The sequence below is a fragment of the Cavia porcellus genome, unplaced genomic scaffold (genome assembly GCF_034190915.1).
Source record: "Cavia porcellus strain 051 isolate PalLab524CR breed Dunkin Hartley unplaced genomic scaffold, mCavPor4.1 scaffold_21, whole genome shotgun sequence".
Lineage (NCBI taxonomy): Eukaryota > Metazoa > Chordata > Mammalia > Rodentia > Caviidae > Cavia > Cavia porcellus.
This window is the reverse complement of record NW_026947504.1, coordinates 64322429-64341242: the sequence shown is the minus strand read 5'-3', so window position 1 is coordinate 64341242 and position 18814 is coordinate 64322429. Positions and strand designations below refer to the sequence as shown.

The 18814-nt window shown below is 35.9% G+C and overlaps 1 protein-coding gene across 4 annotated transcripts in view; it reads right to left on the bottom strand.

The window, feature by feature from the left end:
- The window catches only part of Fndc3a (fibronectin type III domain containing 3A), a 174440-nt gene that overhangs the window by 39775 nt on the left and 115851 nt on the right, over positions 1 to 18814 (bottom strand). For all 4 annotated transcript variants that reach the window (XM_063232790.1, XM_063232791.1, XM_063232792.1 and 1 more), the window contains 3 exons: positions 13900 to 14134; positions 6045 to 6314; positions 5320 to 5378 (listed from right to left, as the gene is read on the bottom strand). In XM_063232790.1, the coding sequence (XP_063088860.1) occupies positions 5320 to 5378; positions 6045 to 6314; positions 13900 to 14134 (564 nt within the window). The remainder of the gene's footprint in view (positions 1 to 5319; positions 5379 to 6044; positions 6315 to 13899; positions 14135 to 18814) is intronic.

Below are 18814 nucleotides of genomic sequence, written 5' to 3'. Positions count from 1 at the left end.
GAGATGGATTCATACAGATACTGTGAAATTCTCATGTGCAGAAGTAATAACCATGTGTTAGGAAGAAGAGGGGTAGGGCAGGTTGATTCCTGAAATTTACAGTGAAAAAACTGATAAAACGCGGTGTCACAGCTTGTCTAGAGGTCCTCTCAAAGCCTCAAATCTCACAGATGGGACTGTTCAGAGGTGGCTGCATCTGAGGTGTGTTATTATGACGCTAAATCAGTACACTGGCTGGTTCAGCACAGTCTGGGCAGGATGAAGGGCGCCCCCCCCCCCCCCCCTGCGTGTGAGCGCCACCCACCCTAAGGATAGGTAACCTAGATAAGATACAAAGGACAGAAAGAAGGTCGCTGTTTGTTGCTTATAGTTTGCTGTCTTTCTTCTCTGCCATGTTCCTTTGCTATGCCACTCTGCCTGGGAGCCAGACAACTATGAACTAAAACCTCTACAAATTACAAGCGAAATAAACTTTTCACCTTTAACTTCCTCTGGATACTTTATCTCAGCAAGGAGAAAAGTAAGTAAGACACTTGTAGTTCAATCTGGCAAAGGATGGAGAAGAAATCTGAGATCACAATGATACTGTGATCTAGGAAAATGTGAATGAAAGTATTCATTAATGGAAACACAAAGAAAACAAAAGAAATGGAATGTATTACAACGTCTCCATTTTAAAGAAGAAAAGATGAAACAATTTAGAAAAGAAGATCAAGCAACTGGTTTTTTTGAGTTGTTGGCATAACATCCTCAGTAATTGGAGTTGAATTCAGGGGCCCTGTGCAGGACAGACAAGCTTTTTAACACTGAGGTTTTTTTTTTTTTTTTTGTCTTTTTGAGACAGTTTTACTATACAGGTCAGGCTATCTTTGAGCTCACTTTGTAACCCAGGCTGCCCTCAAACTCATAGCAATCCTCTTGCCTCAGCCTTGAGTGTGCTGGCAAGCCCAAGATCATTTGCCAGTACAAAAAACAAAACAAAACACTGGATATATTTATACACAGTTCTAATTTCAGAGTAGAGAGTAGTCTTCATTAGTTAGCTATCAAAACTAACCTTAAGAAATGTTGTTATGTTTTAAGTCTAAGTAGGAAGCTAACTTTCCAAAGAATTCACAACCACTTATGTGGTATGGATTTTGACAAAAGATTGAAGAAGAAACAAGAGCATCTCATATGTGGATTTCCAAGAATATTAAAGCAGAATAAATGATAATTTTAGGTCCTTGTATGGATGTATGATTAAGAAGTGAGAATAATCCTGAATCTAACTCAAAAGTTGGGTCAAAGGAAATTAGACTCAGAGTATGGTACTAGTCACTTTGACGGGAAAGAAAAGATTCTCAAAGTAAGGCAGTAAAACGCAGCCATGCTTAATTTCAAGCATTACTGAAACAGAGACGTCAGATTTTGATAGAAATGAGGCACAGAACAACTTTAAAGGGGAGCCAATAAATGTTTACAGTGGTTTTACTATTAAATTGAGCATGTGACAGTAAAACACCATTATACTTCATTTTATGGAAGATTCAGAAAGATTGAGTGACTTGTTTCAGGTCACTTAACTATGAAATTAGTACAAATATGTTTTGTCCTACAGGCTGATCTTATATAACAAAAATGAGCATTTATTCTTTTCTTGTTTGTTCCTTAAATGTGCCATGTCCTGTGATTTTCAAATGCCTCTCAATTTGTTTGCAACATTGTTTCTAGTACACACCCCACCCCCATTACTATTTTTCTTTTAAATTCATCTGTTCAGAGGAAAATTTCCTTAATATTCCTGCCAAGATACAGCCCCCATTAAACACCTGATAGCACTCTACCTCCTTGCTCTGACACTGTAGTTATAATTTTATATCTATTGCATGACACTTAGCACATTAAGCTCTCAAAAAGGGTGGTGGTGATATCTGTGTTTTCCATCCTATCTTTAGCTTTTAGCACAGCATCTGGCATTTTGTAAGTGGTCAAACATTTATAGAGTAAATGAATAAATACACTTAATTTGGGGCTCTAAATAAACCAAATCAGGTAAAAGCAATAAAACACACATCCACCACCTAACAAAAATCCTGATCTGTATTTGCAGTACACAAGTAATTTAATCAAAGAGGTACAGTCACTTAACTGTGAACATAAGCTAAACTAAAGTAAAATAAACCCAAGTCATCAGATTATGTTTTTCTTTTTATAACACTGAGCTAATTATTTTAGTAAATTAACATCCTTTTCATACTGCCAGGCAAGAATTTTTCTAAAAGTTTTAAAATTTAAGATTTATGTTTGAAAGTTGTATTTTTTAATATTATGCATTATAACTAGGAAATGCTGCTAGTAGCATCAATGATGTTATTCAAACAAAAATCCCATTAAAAATGCCAACTTCCTTCTTTTTAGTAAATCCAGAGAAAATCATTTGGGTATACATAACTCTTGGAACGACACCTCCTGAGTTTCAATCCTGACATAGCTACTACTTTCTAAACCTCATACGTAAAAGGAGAAAAATAGTACACATAAGATTTTTACAGGAATTAAATAATGTACATGTACATTTGAAGCACTCTGAATGCAAACTAATACCAGTAAACTTATGTTAGTTTATTACTATGAAACAATTTATATTTACTTACATGTATATATGCAATTCTCACAATAAATTAGAAAGAAAGAAAGCTAAATGTGTTCCTATCTAGCAACTGGGAATTCTCAGGGAAATAAGACTGGCTTATTATACAAACTTCCTAAAATGAGGTTAAAAAAAAAAAAAAAAGATAAGCCTTTGTGGTAAAGGTGTTAAGGATAGTAATTAAATCATAGCAGTTTATTTTGTGTGTAAAGTATTTTAGCATGGATTTTTGAGGGCTTGGGAGGCAGAGTTGTTTGTTTTGTAAATTAAGATGCACTCTTTTCTAGGTTAAGCAGTCTTATTTAGGAAAGAAGCCCGCGTCCTGCTTTTCCTATCACATCTCCTTTCACTCTTTCCTGAAGTTACAGCGGTCTACTGGTAAAAGTTCTTCGATCACCTTGCAATGGTTGCTTATTCCTGGGTTGGTCTCTCATTTCTTACATGTTGTGTCTTGTTCTCACTCTTTAGGCCTCCAAGGTTTTCTGACTACTTACTTAAAAAGTTAACTCTTATCTCAATAATGAAATAAACTCCATTTCAATAACAATACTTTTTACTATCACATGGCACTTCTTTCTATCTTATTTTTTTAATTACTGGCCTAGAGAAAGGGCTGACTACGTATCTTTTGAGTAACTTATTCTTCAAAGAGCATAATGATATGAGAAGACTACAGAACCATGAATCACAGGCACCTAAATTAGTAGAAATTAATACACAGAGAGGGATGGGGCTCTCAAACAAGTCAGCAAAGACATTAGAATTGTGGCTGCCAGTACATCTGAAGAACAGTAGGCCTCAAGATAAAGATGCAATGGCTTGACAAAAAGGGGGGGGGTGAGGATTTAGCTCAGTGGCATAAGCACCTACCTTGCAAGTATGTGGTTGTGAGTTCGATACCCGGTACCGATAAAAAAAGAAAAAGGCAAAAAAAAAAAAAAAAAAAAAAAAAAAGAAGATGCAATGGCTGGACCTACATGCCTTCCTATGAGTTAAGCAGTAACTTGGAATTATACCATAATTAGTACCAGCTGGTCCAGGAATTCTAGCTAGGCCTCATTTGCCCAGATGGGTGATCAGACCATTCAGATCCATACCTTTCCCAAAATGACTTTATTCTTTCCATGTACTGTTGCTACATGACCTGCTTCCCTACTGAACTGGTATTAGCTAAGTGGCTGTAATCCTACAGGTTGACTGTCATTGATCTATGTTGTACCTGCATTATGATTTTGCTGGATAAACTACCCAATAGGAGGGTCTTGGTGGCAAACCACTTTTGAGACCTTTTCTGTGTCTCAGGAACTAATTCTCAATGAATCTTTCCTAACCTCCACTGTTTCTTAGAATCATTCTTCAATTTTGGAGGATATGAACTCAGTACATCTTAGCAAGTTGGAAGTTATAGTTCTCCTCCATCACTAGGACCTCATTTTCATAAAAAAGGTAAACAACAACAGTATTTTGATGATTGGACATATATAAGTGAACTGAAAGAGGACGGGAAGGAAATTAAAAGTCTTAAGCATGGTGAAATTGGAGGAGTGGGTAAAAGGAGATTTATCATTCATTACTTTCTATAATTCTATAATGCACCCTTTATAATAAAAACTCACATAAAGAAATTCATATTGATTATAATCACTGTCACTTCAGTTGGGTTGCTTTTCAAGTGGAGTGAAGTTATAGCTCTTAAAAAAGTAGAGGCAAAAAACAATACTATTCAGAAAAATTATTGTGATATCTTGGGTGTTTTTCCTTCTAGTGTTTATACCTAAAGATGCTGGGGGATTGTATTGAATTATTGTATGAATTATTATCCCCAGCCTTTAAAAATTAAAAAAAAAATTTTGAGATAGAGTTTCACTAAGTCGCCAAGTGGCCTAAGCTTGACTTGAACATTGTGATCCTACTGCCTCTTCTTTACACTGCTGGGATTCAGGTGGACATCACAATCCTCAGCTAGTGCTTTTTTTGTTAGACTGTAATTATGCTATCTTTAGAGTTTGGTCTCACTCATTTTTTTTCAGATTTCTGTCAAAAGCATCTTTGCATATTCCTACATTCTTCATAACCATATTTTTAAATGACTTTACTATTTTGTGCAATATAAATATCCTGACTTACCTATGCATTCCTTTATTTTTTAATATTAATTCTGCAACAAACATTTTGCTTGTTTAATATTTTTAAGAAATACGACTTCACACAGATTCAGAAAATTTGTTATTTCTTTTGCTTCTGGAGTTAGCTGGATATATTTCATATAGGAATAATATAAACTGATTTTTTAAACAACCATAATAATCAGTTGTATCCATACTATCAGATCTCTGCCTATTCCAGTAATCTGTAATACAGTGTATACTGCAACCTTGTTTTAAAAAATGGATTGCTGGGGCTGGGGATTTAGCTCAGCAGCATAAGCGCCTGCCTTGCAAGCAGGCAGTCGTGAGTTTGATCCCTGGTACTGATAAAAATGAAAAAGACAAAAAAAAAAAAAAAAAAATGGATTGCTATCTCAACATTCTCCTTCACTGATCAATGTATCTCTCCTTGGGTTGGGAGAGATTCATAATGACCCATTACTGACATTGTCTTTCTAGCAAGTTTTAAATAAAGCCTAAATGGAAACATGAAATAAATACATTAAATGTAAATGTTAAGATGATAAATGAGATACGTACCACTGGTTTGACAATATTGGAAAGAAACGCTTCAAAAGCTTTAGTTTCTTCATCCTTTTCTAAAAATAAATAAATAAATAAAATTTAAATGTAATTCTTTCTTTCCCTCAATATGACTTCTGAAACTAGAATGGTATTTTGGACTTCTCTGCTTCAATTTCTATTTTGATTTCAACTGGCTAGCAATTGCAACATTGTGCATTCAAATGATACTCAGTACCTTCACTCTCCCAAGAAAAACAAAAACAAAAACAAAAACAAAAACAATGAGAACTCTAGTCTATCCTAACTATACAGAATGTAAAGAGTGACACAACTAGTTACTATCTGGGATTTATACCCAAAAAACTTGGGAGAAATAAAATTCTGATAAACTTGATAGCTTGATTAAAGGTCCAGGTATAGATAAAACAGTCTCTGGATTGATTTTATCTGAATTTACAAAGCAAGTAGCAATTTTTCTGAATCTCAATAAGATAAAAAAAAATATGTGAAACTACAAACTCAAATTTCCTAAATTATTAAAAGCAGCAGTTACTAACAGTTGAGGTTCTGAAGCTTTTTCTCTATTTAGAATTATTACATCTAGAGCTTATTTATTTAGACCAGAACAGTATGACTGAGGGGTAGAATACACTTTTTCTTTTTTCCCCCCAGAATATACTTTTATCAGGTTAAATAAATCAAGGAATCACCGCAAATGGTTGAGTATTTTAAATAGTTACCTTCTACTTCTGTATCAACCTGTGTACTACCTTTGCTTCTCCCCGATTTGCTTTTTGTTGAGCCTGTGTTAACACCACTGGCATTCTGCCCTTTTATAATTCCATTATGTTCATTCATGGGAGAAGGGCATTTCTGGGGAGATGATGGTGGACTGCTCATTTTATCTTTCTGTGTTCCTTGGCGATCCTTTAATTTTTTCTGCAAACGTTCGTATGTTTTACTAGATCTTTCATCTCTAAAGTTGGATCTTCCGTGTGTAGCATGAGCATCTAAGAAGAAACAAAAAACAAATGTTAGATCATTTCAAATATGTTTAAGGCATGAGAATAGACTAGGAAAAGAAGTCTATCACATAAAATTTACTATGAAATACGATGAAGCATCTTTTTTTTTTTTTTTTTTTTTTTTTAAAACAAAGCTATTTCTAAATCTCTACCAACTGACAAAAATCAAGGTTTGGGGGCTGGGATTAGCTCAGCGGTATAAGCGCCTGCCTTGCAAGCAGGCAGTTGTGAGTTCGATCCCTGGTACAGATAAAAACGAAAAAGAAAAAAAAAAAAATCAAGGTTTGTTGTTGGGGACTTACAAATTCACAATGGCTAATTTTACATGCTTCCCTATAGGATAAAAGGGAAGATTAGGATTATCAGTACCACTCATCTGAGATTTCCTATTGACTATTCCAACTATAAGATCATCTACTCCTTCTTAAATCATCACAGGATATACTCTGGGTCAAAATATTTCTAAACACAACATTATGCCCTCTGGAGTCAGAGTCTCCAGATGAATTGTGATCCTTTGCTAGCCCCGCCTATCACTGTATAGACAAATAAACAGTGGCTGTTTGGGGAGTGGGAGAGGTTGGATCCAGAGACACTGACTTTCCAGCCACTGTTAGAATACATTAATTGTCTCTGCTTTTTATTTTTCGTACGACATTCTTGAGACTGATAGCTGGACTCTTGGTCGGGTCCTTGATACTAACAATTGGTACTCTTGGCTGAGTTCCCGATAGTTTGTGATTTGATTATACCTTTTCAGCCAAAACAATTTGCTTGGTATTCATCATTTTTGGTGTTTGCCATTCCTCTTGGAACCAAATAATGATGAAGACCAAGGCACTACTGCACATATCTCAAAATTTACAGACATTTCTTCTTTCATCATTTCCCTACTATTAATCTCCATAGAAGCAGCTTCCATGTTATGACAATTCAGAGTAAGAAATTGACTTCAACTAACCTGTCCACTGTCATCATTCTTTTACTCTTGTGAGCTACTACTTTTCATAGTTCCTTCAATTTCAAACACATAAATGAGATAAAAAAATCATAACAAAACAAAAACTGTCTGCCTAAATCATCTTATAATTAAAAAAATAAATCACCACTAAAAGTTTTAGGACTAAGTAAAACAAACAACAACAAATCAAACTAGATTGTGTAATAGAATCTATACATAAAATTTTGTAACTTAAGATATTTTTAAACTCAGCCAAGCATGATGCTGCTGAGAGAGGAAGGCCTTGCCTCAAAATTTAAAAAAAGCTCTGGATGTAGTTCAGTGAGTAGGCCTTGGCTTCAAAACCCAGTACCAACACAACACGACACTACAAAACCAAAATACCTCACTATACAACACCTATAAACTCAAGGTTGTATTTTAGATGAAGTGTATTCATCCTAATAAAAATCACACAGCAATACAATACATTTTTATTTTAAATTTAAAACCTGTTCTAAGAAAAAATGGTTTTTAAAGAGAAAAACCTTAAAGGCCTCAACGAAGTAATTTCAGCTGGGTGTGGATGCACACGCCTATAATTCCACCACTAATGTAGGCTGTCACATGATTGCAAATTCAAGCCCAGCCTGGGTTACACAGTGACTTAGTTAGACTCTATCTCACAATTAAAAAGAAAAGAAAAAAACAAAAATAAAAACTTCGGTTTAATCCCTAACAACGTAACAGACAAACACAGGCACACACAGTTTTAATTTAACAGTGTTTTAAGAAAATTAGTATAATTTTGAAATGAGTATATGTATGATTATATTAGAATAAAAAGCTAAGGAATTAGAATAGCTACATGTAGAGCAATTGAGGTGAACCTTTATGTCATATCACATAGTACAAAAAGAATTAAAGGCCCAAGTATTAAGAGCTGAAACTATAAAACTCTTAGAAGGAAACAACGGTATCTATTTCCATGACTATGGATTAGTCTAGTTTTTAGATAAGGACATTAAAAGCTCAAGCAAATGAAGAAAAAATAAACTGGATTTTTATCAGAATTAAAAATTTGTTTACACTGAAAGAGAAAACACTTGCAGTCATGTAACTCAGATGAGACTTGTATCCAGAATATACAAACCATGCAACTCAACAGCAAAGACAACTCAAATAAAAAAAACAGGTGCGTGGTATGAACAGAGACTTCTTCAAAGAAGATATATAAATGGCCAATACGCTCAAGAAAAGGTGTTCAACATCAATAGTCATTTGGGAAAAGCAAATCAAACAAAGCATGATATAAAAACTTCAGTCAACAAAATGGCTACAATCAGGAGAGACACTAAAGTTTTGGCAAGAATGTGTAAAAATTGGAAACTTTATATATTATTGGTTGAATAAAAAATTGTACAGTGACTGAGGAAAATAGTTTGGTAATTCCTAAAACAAGTAACACAGAATTACCATATCACCTAGCAATTTGACTGTGAGGTATATGTATGTCAACACCAAAATTTGTATACAAATGTTTCCCAGCAGCATCCTTCATGGACAAAAACTGAAAACAATCCAAATGCCCACCATCTAATGAATGAATAAACAAAATGTTACAAAGCCAATAAATATTACTGAGCCACAAAAACTAATGAAATGCAGCTATGTGTAGCAACACACATGAACTTTAAAAACATTATGTGAAGTGAAAAAAACCTAAATAAAAGGTCATTTTATATGTAGTACATACACTGCATGTACAGTCAAATGAAATGTCTAGAATAGGCAAATTCACAGAGACAAAGTAGTTTAGAGGATGGTGAGAAAAGAGGAAAGTATAAAGATTTTTTGGGGGATGAAATGTTCCAGAATTAATGGCTACTGATACAGTAAATAAAGGTTGAATATCCTTAAAGATTTGAAATGCTCCAAAATCTGGAACACTGAGTAGTGACATGATTTTTACAAGTGGAAAATTCTATATACAGCTAACCTCATGAGATCAGGTGTACCAAATTATTAAAATTATTGTGTAAAAATAACCTTCATGATATGTACGAAAGGTATATAAGAAACATTAACAAATTTCATGTTTAGATTTAGGTCCTATTTTCGTTACTTTCCTTAGGCTGCTGAGACAAAATACCTGACAGCCAAAATGAAAGAAGGAAAGGCTTATTCATCAGCTTACACCTGTGCAGGTTTCAGTTCATACTCAGCTGGCTCCAAGACAAGGTGGTATGGTTGAGGGGCAAACGTTCAGAGGCTGAGGCAGATACCAAAAGCAAAGGGCAAAACAGCAAAAGGGAGGAGTAAATCACTTTCCCTTCCTTATATTGTATGCCAGCTACCTGCCTCAGGGTGGGGCAGCATATACATCTCCAGTCCCAGCATTAGACACTGTCACTAATCGCAAACTCTAGAGTCAGCCATCTTTGAAAGGCCCACTCCCCCATAGCCATGACCTCCTGAGGCTTTGGGAGGGACAGCCAGACACAAACCATAACGTTCTGCTCCAGTCCTCCAAAGACCCACGTACATTTCTTTATGCAAAAGGCATTTAGTCCATCTCTAAGAGTTGCCAAAGTCCTAACAGTTTCAGCACTGCTGAAAAGTCCAAATCTCAAATCTCCTCTGAGATAGATGTAAGGCAAACTCTTAGTTGGAAGCCCCTGTACAAATGAAAACAAAGTTAAACACTTCCAACATTCAAGGCTATAAGACATTTCTATTCCAAAAGTTACAAACAGAACAATACAAAGGATCAAACCAAAGCAAGTCCAAAACCCAGCAGGGCAAACATTAAGTCCTATAGTTCCATGTGGAACATCCGAAGCAATCTGTGGTAAGTTGTGAGCTCCAAAAGGCTTGTGTGACTCACCCCCTATTGCTACTTCTTGTAGCTCCTAATGATTCTCTCTTAGGCTCTCTCCTTGTAGCTTTTCTTAGACAATCCACGTTCCTGGCTTTTCCAAACTTTTGAGCTCTCCATTGCACCGTTGGCCTCACACTCAGAACTTTACAGACTGCCTGGCCTTCCAGGCCTTCTGAAGTTGGGGTGGAAGACGCCTCAGAACTCTTGCATTCTGCATGAAGCTAAACCAGCATCATGTGGATGATGCTGGGGTCTGCTGTCAGCTGAATGAGTAGTCAGTTTTTCCTCTCTTGGCTATAAGAGTCAAGTGCCTGGATCACTGACCATCTGAACCTGATTGTGAGGAATAGATTCTCTATGTCATCATCATTCTGGAACCTGGTGTGGCCACCACTGCCAACGTAGAGTACGACCTTTTGTGGTCATACTCTAAAGCAAAGTCTTTCACTTTGGCAGTTTTGAGGCTGTAAAGGGCGGTGACCTGTTGTTTCCTGTGATGCCCCAGGCCATCTTTTCTACTCTTCTGTTTCTTCTCAGCAATGGAGATCTCAGCTCTAACTTTACAGTCCACAGCTTTACTGGAGCTTCCTTTCTGGCTAAACTCGCAACATTTTAAATCATTCTGCTGGGATCTTTGCTCCTGATTCACAACATAAATCTAGCTAAAAGTCCCCAACAATAGTCATGCTATTGTCTCAACATTTGACTGCCTTGAAATTTCTTTTGCCAGATTAATTAGTCTACCTCCCTCAACCTTAGTCTTGGGCAAAGTCTCTGGACATGAGCAAAATACACACAAAGTCTTTCTGCCAAGTCATAACACACATCATCTGGAGTCCAGCACCCAATGCAGTTCTTCTCAGCAGAAACTCTCTACCTTAGTCTTTACTGACAGGATTTCTATCAGCCTCTGGCCATCTGAGCTCTGACTAATTCTACCATACAGAACAGCCTAAAGTGTTCTAGTGCTACTCCTTCAGATAACATCTCTGAACCTTTCCCAACTTTTTCCACAAGCCATTCCCAAAGACTTTGGAGCCACATGGTCAGGTATAGTAACAGCAAGAATCCCACTTCTGGTACCAAATTATGTCCTGGCTATTTTTCTCTCATTGCTGAAACAAAATACCTGACACCCAAAATGAAGGAAGGAAAAGTTTATTTAGCTTACAGTCTGTGGAGGTTTCAGTCCATAACCAGCTGGCTCCAAGGCAGAGGGGAACAGCTGCGCCAGATACCAAAAGCAGGAGCAAAGGGCAAAAGGCAAAAGGGAGGAGCAAGCTGCTTTGCCTCCTTTATACTGTATGCACTCACACCACCAACCCTAGCACTAAAAGATGAACCAATCACAAACTCTAAATTTAGCCACCTTTGAAAAGCCCACTCCCATGACTGCATGAGGCTTTGGGGGAGAGAGCCAAACTATAGCTAAAATATAACAGGTCCCATTCCCAGGGCACCTAATTGTGCATATGAAAATATTCCAAAATCTGAATCTATCTGAATTGTCATATACTTTCGGTCTGTTTTAGGATTAGGGACTAATGTGCAGTATAAACTTTTGCTACTCAAAAGTGTGTCTGATGGATCACTGCATGAACATCACCTAGGTGCTTCTTAGAAATGCAGCATCTCAAGCCCCACCTAGACCTTTTGAATCAATCTGCATTACATAGGCAAGAGAAATACGTTTGAAAGTACATATGGCACATGCTATTTTATCTGTATACATGCATACACATATATATATATATATAAATATATGTATTACTTATAGGCTGTGCTACACATTAAATTTTTACTTAGATATTTTTTCTACAAGTTTACTGAGCATAAGTGATAGCTAAGGGAAAATAAAAACAACAAAGGCTCAAGTCTTAGGCAGTGTCCTGTTAAGAAGACATTCAAATAAGAAAACCAAAACCAAACCAAACCAAAACAAACAAAAATCCCGAAACTATATTAGGTTCTGGGAATGAAACAAGTATGTTTTAGTGCTAGAGACTGATACGGTAAAACTGGGAAAGAACTTTTAAAAACTGAAGTCAAAAAGAAAAAGGAAACTTCCTAAAGAAAACAGGAAGAATATTCTTCACAGAATACATGTACAGGACATGAGTCAAGAAGCAGCTTGATGGTTTAGAAAAACAGAAGGAGCAGAATGAAGCAGCAGCACAAAGCAATTAGGGGCTACATGGTAGTGGTCTATACAGGGTAAGAGTTATCTAGCAATGTCTACACGTAATTTTAGATGTTACAATGTGTGTTTTGGAGGTGCTAGAGCTGCATGCCACTAGGGAGAAGTCAAAAATGCTACTATGTAGTAAAGATCTACTACGTTTTTCTGCCTCCAAAGTAAGGACTTATTCATCTAAAGTGTTAATGGTGGTATGTTTTGGAAACCAGGGTCAAGGAGAAGAGTCCAGTACTTCATTCTTAATATAGTGAGAAATGAAACTTTTTATTTTTAATCAAATAAAGTTAATTGAAAAGCAATTGTACTTCCACTTCATGGTGACAAACTACAACAAAACACATTGCTTATCAGCGTATAAAAATATGAAATGGTGATAAATCTCACCACAAAATTTATAACACCTATGTACTGAAAACTAGAAAACAGAAACTGAAGATTTCAAGAAACATTTTAAGGTGAAATTCGTGAGAATAACAATTTTCCAAATACTGATCTAATAATCTAATTCTAATGAAATAAATTTTAAATAGTAGAAATGATCTGATTAATATTTTAAAAGTACTGCAGCTGAGAATGGATTATTAGGAGCAAGAATAGAAACAGAAAAACAAGGGGCCGGGGATTTAGCTCAGTGGCGTAAGCACCTTCCTTGCAAGTGTGCGGTCGTGAGTTCGATCCCTGGTACCGATAAAAACAAAAAAGGCAAAAAAAAAAAAAAGAAACAGAAAGACAAGTGGATGGCTGCTGTTTCAGTTGTCCGGGCAAGATTTGATGGTGACCAAATTTGCATAGCAATAGAAAAGCAGAAATCTGGGAAACTTTCAAAAATAAAACTAATGAGGGGGGTTACTGAAAGAGGAATAACGAAGTTTCACCTTTACTTTCATATTAGAGAAAGTAGAAATGAAGACAGAGACAAAGCAGGTTTTGGGAGACCAAGATTGAGGCTATTATTAGTTGTCTTCTGGCTGTTGCGCAGGACACAGCTATGTGGGGTTATTAGAAGGCAGTCAGAAAAAGAAGCCTGCGGCTAGGCAGAGAAATTTTTAGCTGAATATAAATTTGAGAGTTGTCAGTGTATGAGTAGTATTTAAAACCATGGGAAAGAATAATATCATTTCTTCCCCTACTAGCCCCCTGAGAGCAAGGGTTAATGGTTCATTCTGTTTTTTTTCAGTCCCTCACAGAACTAAACACAGTAAGTTGTGTAGATCTACAGTGGCAACACAGCTTTTAGGATTTAACACAGGCACAGTGATTCCTGGGTGAACTTTCCTCAGTCTAGACTGCATGATAGAAGTGTGTGAACGTTGACTCCACTAAATACCATATAACTTTGCATGACAGAAATTATGCTACTTCTTCTGTTTCCTTATCTGCCTTAAAGGGTGGTCATAAGGACAAAGCACTTAACAGAGCGCATAGGTAATAGAAATGATTATGGTATTATTACCATGTGTGGTTTCTTTTTTATGCTATGATGATAGCATCTCTTCTATTCAAGCAAAGAATATCCAACTCTGTAAAGCAGGAATGGTTTCACACGTCTTACCTACATCTCCATATACTTGTGAAGACTGATACTGTGGCATATATTGTGTTGCCATGTCTCCAGCTCCAGTCACAGGTGAATACATATGGCGTGGTGCAGGCATCATTGTTGGGACAGGAATGAAGCCAGGTAGAGGAGGATGTGGAGTTCGGTGGATGACTGTGTGACCACCAGGATGAAACTCTGGGGCCTGAGGAACCACAACAACTCTTCGAACACCATTGTCTTCAATAACCTAGAAAATGAAAATTAGATTAAAAATTTCTTGTGTAGGATATAAGAAATTTTGTTTTCAAGTATGTTAGAGCTGCAATTTCATTAGAAACTAAATTTTTGTTCAGAATGAATGCGACAACAATTTATTAAATAGGGTCATGGACATAGCTCAATGGTAGAATATTTGTCTAGCATGTGTGAGGCCCTGGATTAGCTCTTAGTACTACCATCATTATGAAGAAGAAATATCCATATGAACTAAGACAGAACAACCCAAAATAGTTACAAAATTCAATATAAATCTTAAAATACTGATGAGGATGGTACCGAGCCCCGCCCAGACAGAGCCTCAGAGTCATCTATCAGGAGTGACCAGCCTAGCTGACAGGTCCTTAAGATTTTGAATTCTGCCCATCACAGCACAAGGCTCCAGTGCCATAGTTTAGGGATGCGCCCTGGCTAGCCATATGGATATTGCAGGATTTAAGATCTGCCTAACTCAGAATTCCAGGGCAATCCATTGGGAGGGTGCCTGGCCAGCTAGCTGTACAGGTCCCAAAGGAAAAGGACAAAATGAAACAGCAAGATGCAGTCTTAGTCCTCCAGGCCACCAGAACAAACTCAGGAGACAGTGAAATGAAAGACACTGGAAACTGCCCAACTGAACTGTCTGAAATGATAGGAACTGAAGTAAAGAAACAACTCCATGAATAGGGGAAATCAGATCAGAAACAATCTCCCAGGTAAAAAAAAAGAAATGACAAACATTATGAAAGAATGTATTTAAAGAAGATCTAGATAAAAAAAAAATAGAGTAACATAAGAAAATGATGGAAACCTTGAGTGAATAACGTAAGACAGAATTATAAGCATGAAACAGATTCAAAGGGATGGTCAGGATTTTAAAAATTCCACAGAAAGCTGGCAAAACCCCTTGAATGAAGCTGAAGATAAGACTCTTTGACCTTGAAGATATGATGGAAGCTTATGATCACGAAAGAAAAGATCTCTTAAAAATAATAAGAACCAGGAAACAACAATTCAACAACTGCAAGATGATGCAAAGAGAAACAATATAAGTTGACAGATGTCAGCAAAAAAGCCGGGCTCAATACAAATGGAATAAGAAGATTATTTACAGAAATAATAGCAGGAAAATTATCTGACACAGATAAGTGAGATATACAGAATGTCAATTAGCCATAACCAAAGTAAGTCTTCACCCAGACATATAATAATTAGGATCTCAGAAATTCAGCATAAGAACAGAATACTAAAAGCTGTCAGAGAAAAGAAACAGATCACCTATGAAGAAAAGCCTATCAGAATCACAGCAGACTTCTCAACACAAACCATCAAGTCCAGAAGAGCTTGGAGTGAAGTATTTCAAGTCCTGAAAGAAAACAACTTCCAACCCAGATTGATGTACCCTGCAAAACTCTTATTTGAAAATTGATGGACAAGTAAGATATTTCCATGACAAAGAACAACTGAAGAAATTTGTGATCATCAGATCAACACTAAAAAGACTACTGGAAGATAATCTAGAAAGACATGAAGGTAACTACAATTCCAAGAGCAGCAGCAGAAGGAAACCACTAAGCAGGGAAAACAAACAGAAAAAGTAGAAAATTGACAACAGAAAGGTAACATGACAGGGATAAGTCCGTACATGTAACTTTTATTCATAAATGTAAATGTTCTCAAATCACCAATAAAAAGAAACAGACTGGTAGAGTAGATTAAGAAACAAAATCCAACCATATGCACATTTAACTCAAAAGGAAATTCAAACTAAAAGTCAAAGAATGGAAAACAATACTCTATGCAACAGGAACCCAGAAAAATGCAGGTGTAGTTATTTAGTTTGCAGATAAAGTGAACTTCAAACCAAGCAAGATCAAAAGAGATAAAGAAGGTCACTAAACACTTGTTAGGGGAAAACTTGTAGAGGAGGAAATTATAATCATAAACATATACGCACCAATATGGGAGTACTCAACTATGTTAGACAAATCTTAAAAGACATGAAAAATCAAATAAGCAAAAATACACTTATAACAGGGGACAGTAATACACCACTGTCACAAAGAGACAGATCAACCAAAAAAGAAAAAAAAAAAAAAAAAAAAAAGAGCAAAGAAATAACAGAACTGAATCAAATTTGTGAACAAACGGACCTAGTAGATGTATAACAAGTGTACTACTCAGCAGCATCAGAATACACATTCTTCTCAGCTGCACATGGGTCAGTTCTCTAAAATAGATCATATACTACTTGACAGAACATGCTTAGGTAAATGCAAAGGAAATGAAAATATTTCATGCATAATAACTGACCATAGCACAATAAAATTGGAAATCAATGACAAAAAACCCCACAAAAACCCCATAAACACATGAAAATTAAGTAACACTCTCCTGAACACCCAAAGGCCACCGAAAAACTTAAAGAAGAAATTAGACAATATCTACAATCGAATGAAAGTGCAAATACAACTCACTGGAACTTGTGGGACACAAAGAATGTAGTCCTCAGAGGGAAATTTATAGTGGTAAACTCAAAACATCAAGAATATGGAATGAACGCAAATAAAAAACCTGATGGGGTACCTCAAACTTCTAGAAAAAGAAGAGCAAGTTAAACTCAAAGCCCACAGAAGGAAGGAAATTATAAAGATCAGAGCAAAAATTAATGTAACAGAGACTAAGAAAACAATACAAAGAATTAATGCATTGAAGAGTTGGTTCTTTGAAAGAATAAATAAAATTGATATACCCCTAGCCAACCTTATGAAAAAGAGGAGAGAAAAAATTCAAATCCATGAAATAAGAAATGAAAAGGATGAAATCACTACGGATGCTGTGGAAATACAGAAGGTCATCAATACTTACTTCAAAAATCTTTATACTCTCATAGGTTCGATGACAAAAGAAATGGACAGATTCCTAGAAACATATGAATTACCAAAGCTGAATCAAGAAGATGTAAAACTACTAAATATCCCAATTTCAGTTAATGAAATTGAAAATGTAATTAGAACCTTACTAACAAAGAAAAGCCCAAGTCCTGATGGATCCACTGCTGAATTCTATAAGAAATATAGGGAAGACTTAATGACAATATTCCTCAAACTCTTCAATGAAATTGAAAGGGAAGCAGGTCTTCCTAACTCATTCCTGGAAGCAAGTATATTACCCTAGTACCAAAACCAGAGAAAGATCCAACCAAAAAGAGAATTATAGGCTAATCTCCCTAATGAATATTGATTCAAAAATCCTCAATAAAATACTGGCAAATAGAATGCAACAAATCATCAAGTAGATTATATAACATGATCAAGTAGAATTCATCCTAGGAATGCTACTGTGATAAAACCAGCATAGTACTGGAATAAAAACAGACCTAAAGATCATTGGAACAGATTAGAAGATATAATCACAATACTTGTAAATCAATACACATAATGTACCATATCAACAAAGCCAAAGACAAGAATCACATGATTATCTCAATAGATGCAGAAAAAGCTTTTGACAAAATCCAACACTCATTCATGATAAAAATCCTATGGAAACTCAGAACAGATGGTCTTTACCTCAATCTGATAAAAGCCATATATAATAACCCAACAGCCAACATCTTATTAAATGGACAAACCCCCCAAATTTTAGACTTATAATCAAGAACAAGACAAGGATGTCCATTATCACCATTCCTATTCAATATCCAGCACTAGCTGGAAATACTAGCCAGGGCAATTAGACAAGAGAGAGAAATAAAAGGAGTAAGGATAGGAAAAGAGGAAGTTAAATTATCATTATTTGCAGATGACATGATACTCTACACAGAAGACTCCCAAAACTCCATTGAAAGACTCCTAGGTATAATAAATAAATTCAGCAATGTAGCTGGATACAAAGTCAACACTCAAAAATCAATAGCATTCCTGTATACAAACAACAAAGTCACAGAGAGAAAAATAAGGGAAACCACACCCTTCACTATAGCATCCAAGAAAATGAAATACTTAGGAATCAATCTAACAAAGGAAGTAAAAGATCTATATATTGAAAATTACAAAACTCTGAAAAAAGAAATTGAAGATTATTTCAGAAGACAGAAAGACATTCCCTGTTACTGGATAGGAAAAACATTGTGCAAATGGCCATTCTCCCAAAATCGTTACGCAGATTTAAAGCAATTCCAATCAAAATACCATTTACATATTTCACAGAGAAATTATTGCTAAAATTCATCTGGAACCAGAAGAGACCTAGAATAGCAAACACAATTCTGGGCAACAAAGGCAAGGCAGGAGCCATCACAATCCCTGACTTCAAATTATACTACAAAATTACTGTGATAAAATCAGCATGGTAGAATAAAAACAGACCTGTAGCCTCAATGGAATAGATTAGAAGATAAAATCACAATTACAAGCACAATCTGCCACCTTATCTTCAACGAAGGGGCCAAACACACTCACTGGAAGAAAGATAGTCTCTTTAATAAGTGGTGCTGAAAAAATTGGCTTTCCACAATGCTAAAAAGTAAAACTAGACCCAGGTCTATCACCACACACTAAACTAAAGTTAAAATGGATTAAAGATTTAAGTATTAAAACAGAAACACTAAATCTGTTGGAAGACAAAAGTAGGTAAAAATCTTGATGACATAGTCTGAAAATTCATGGAA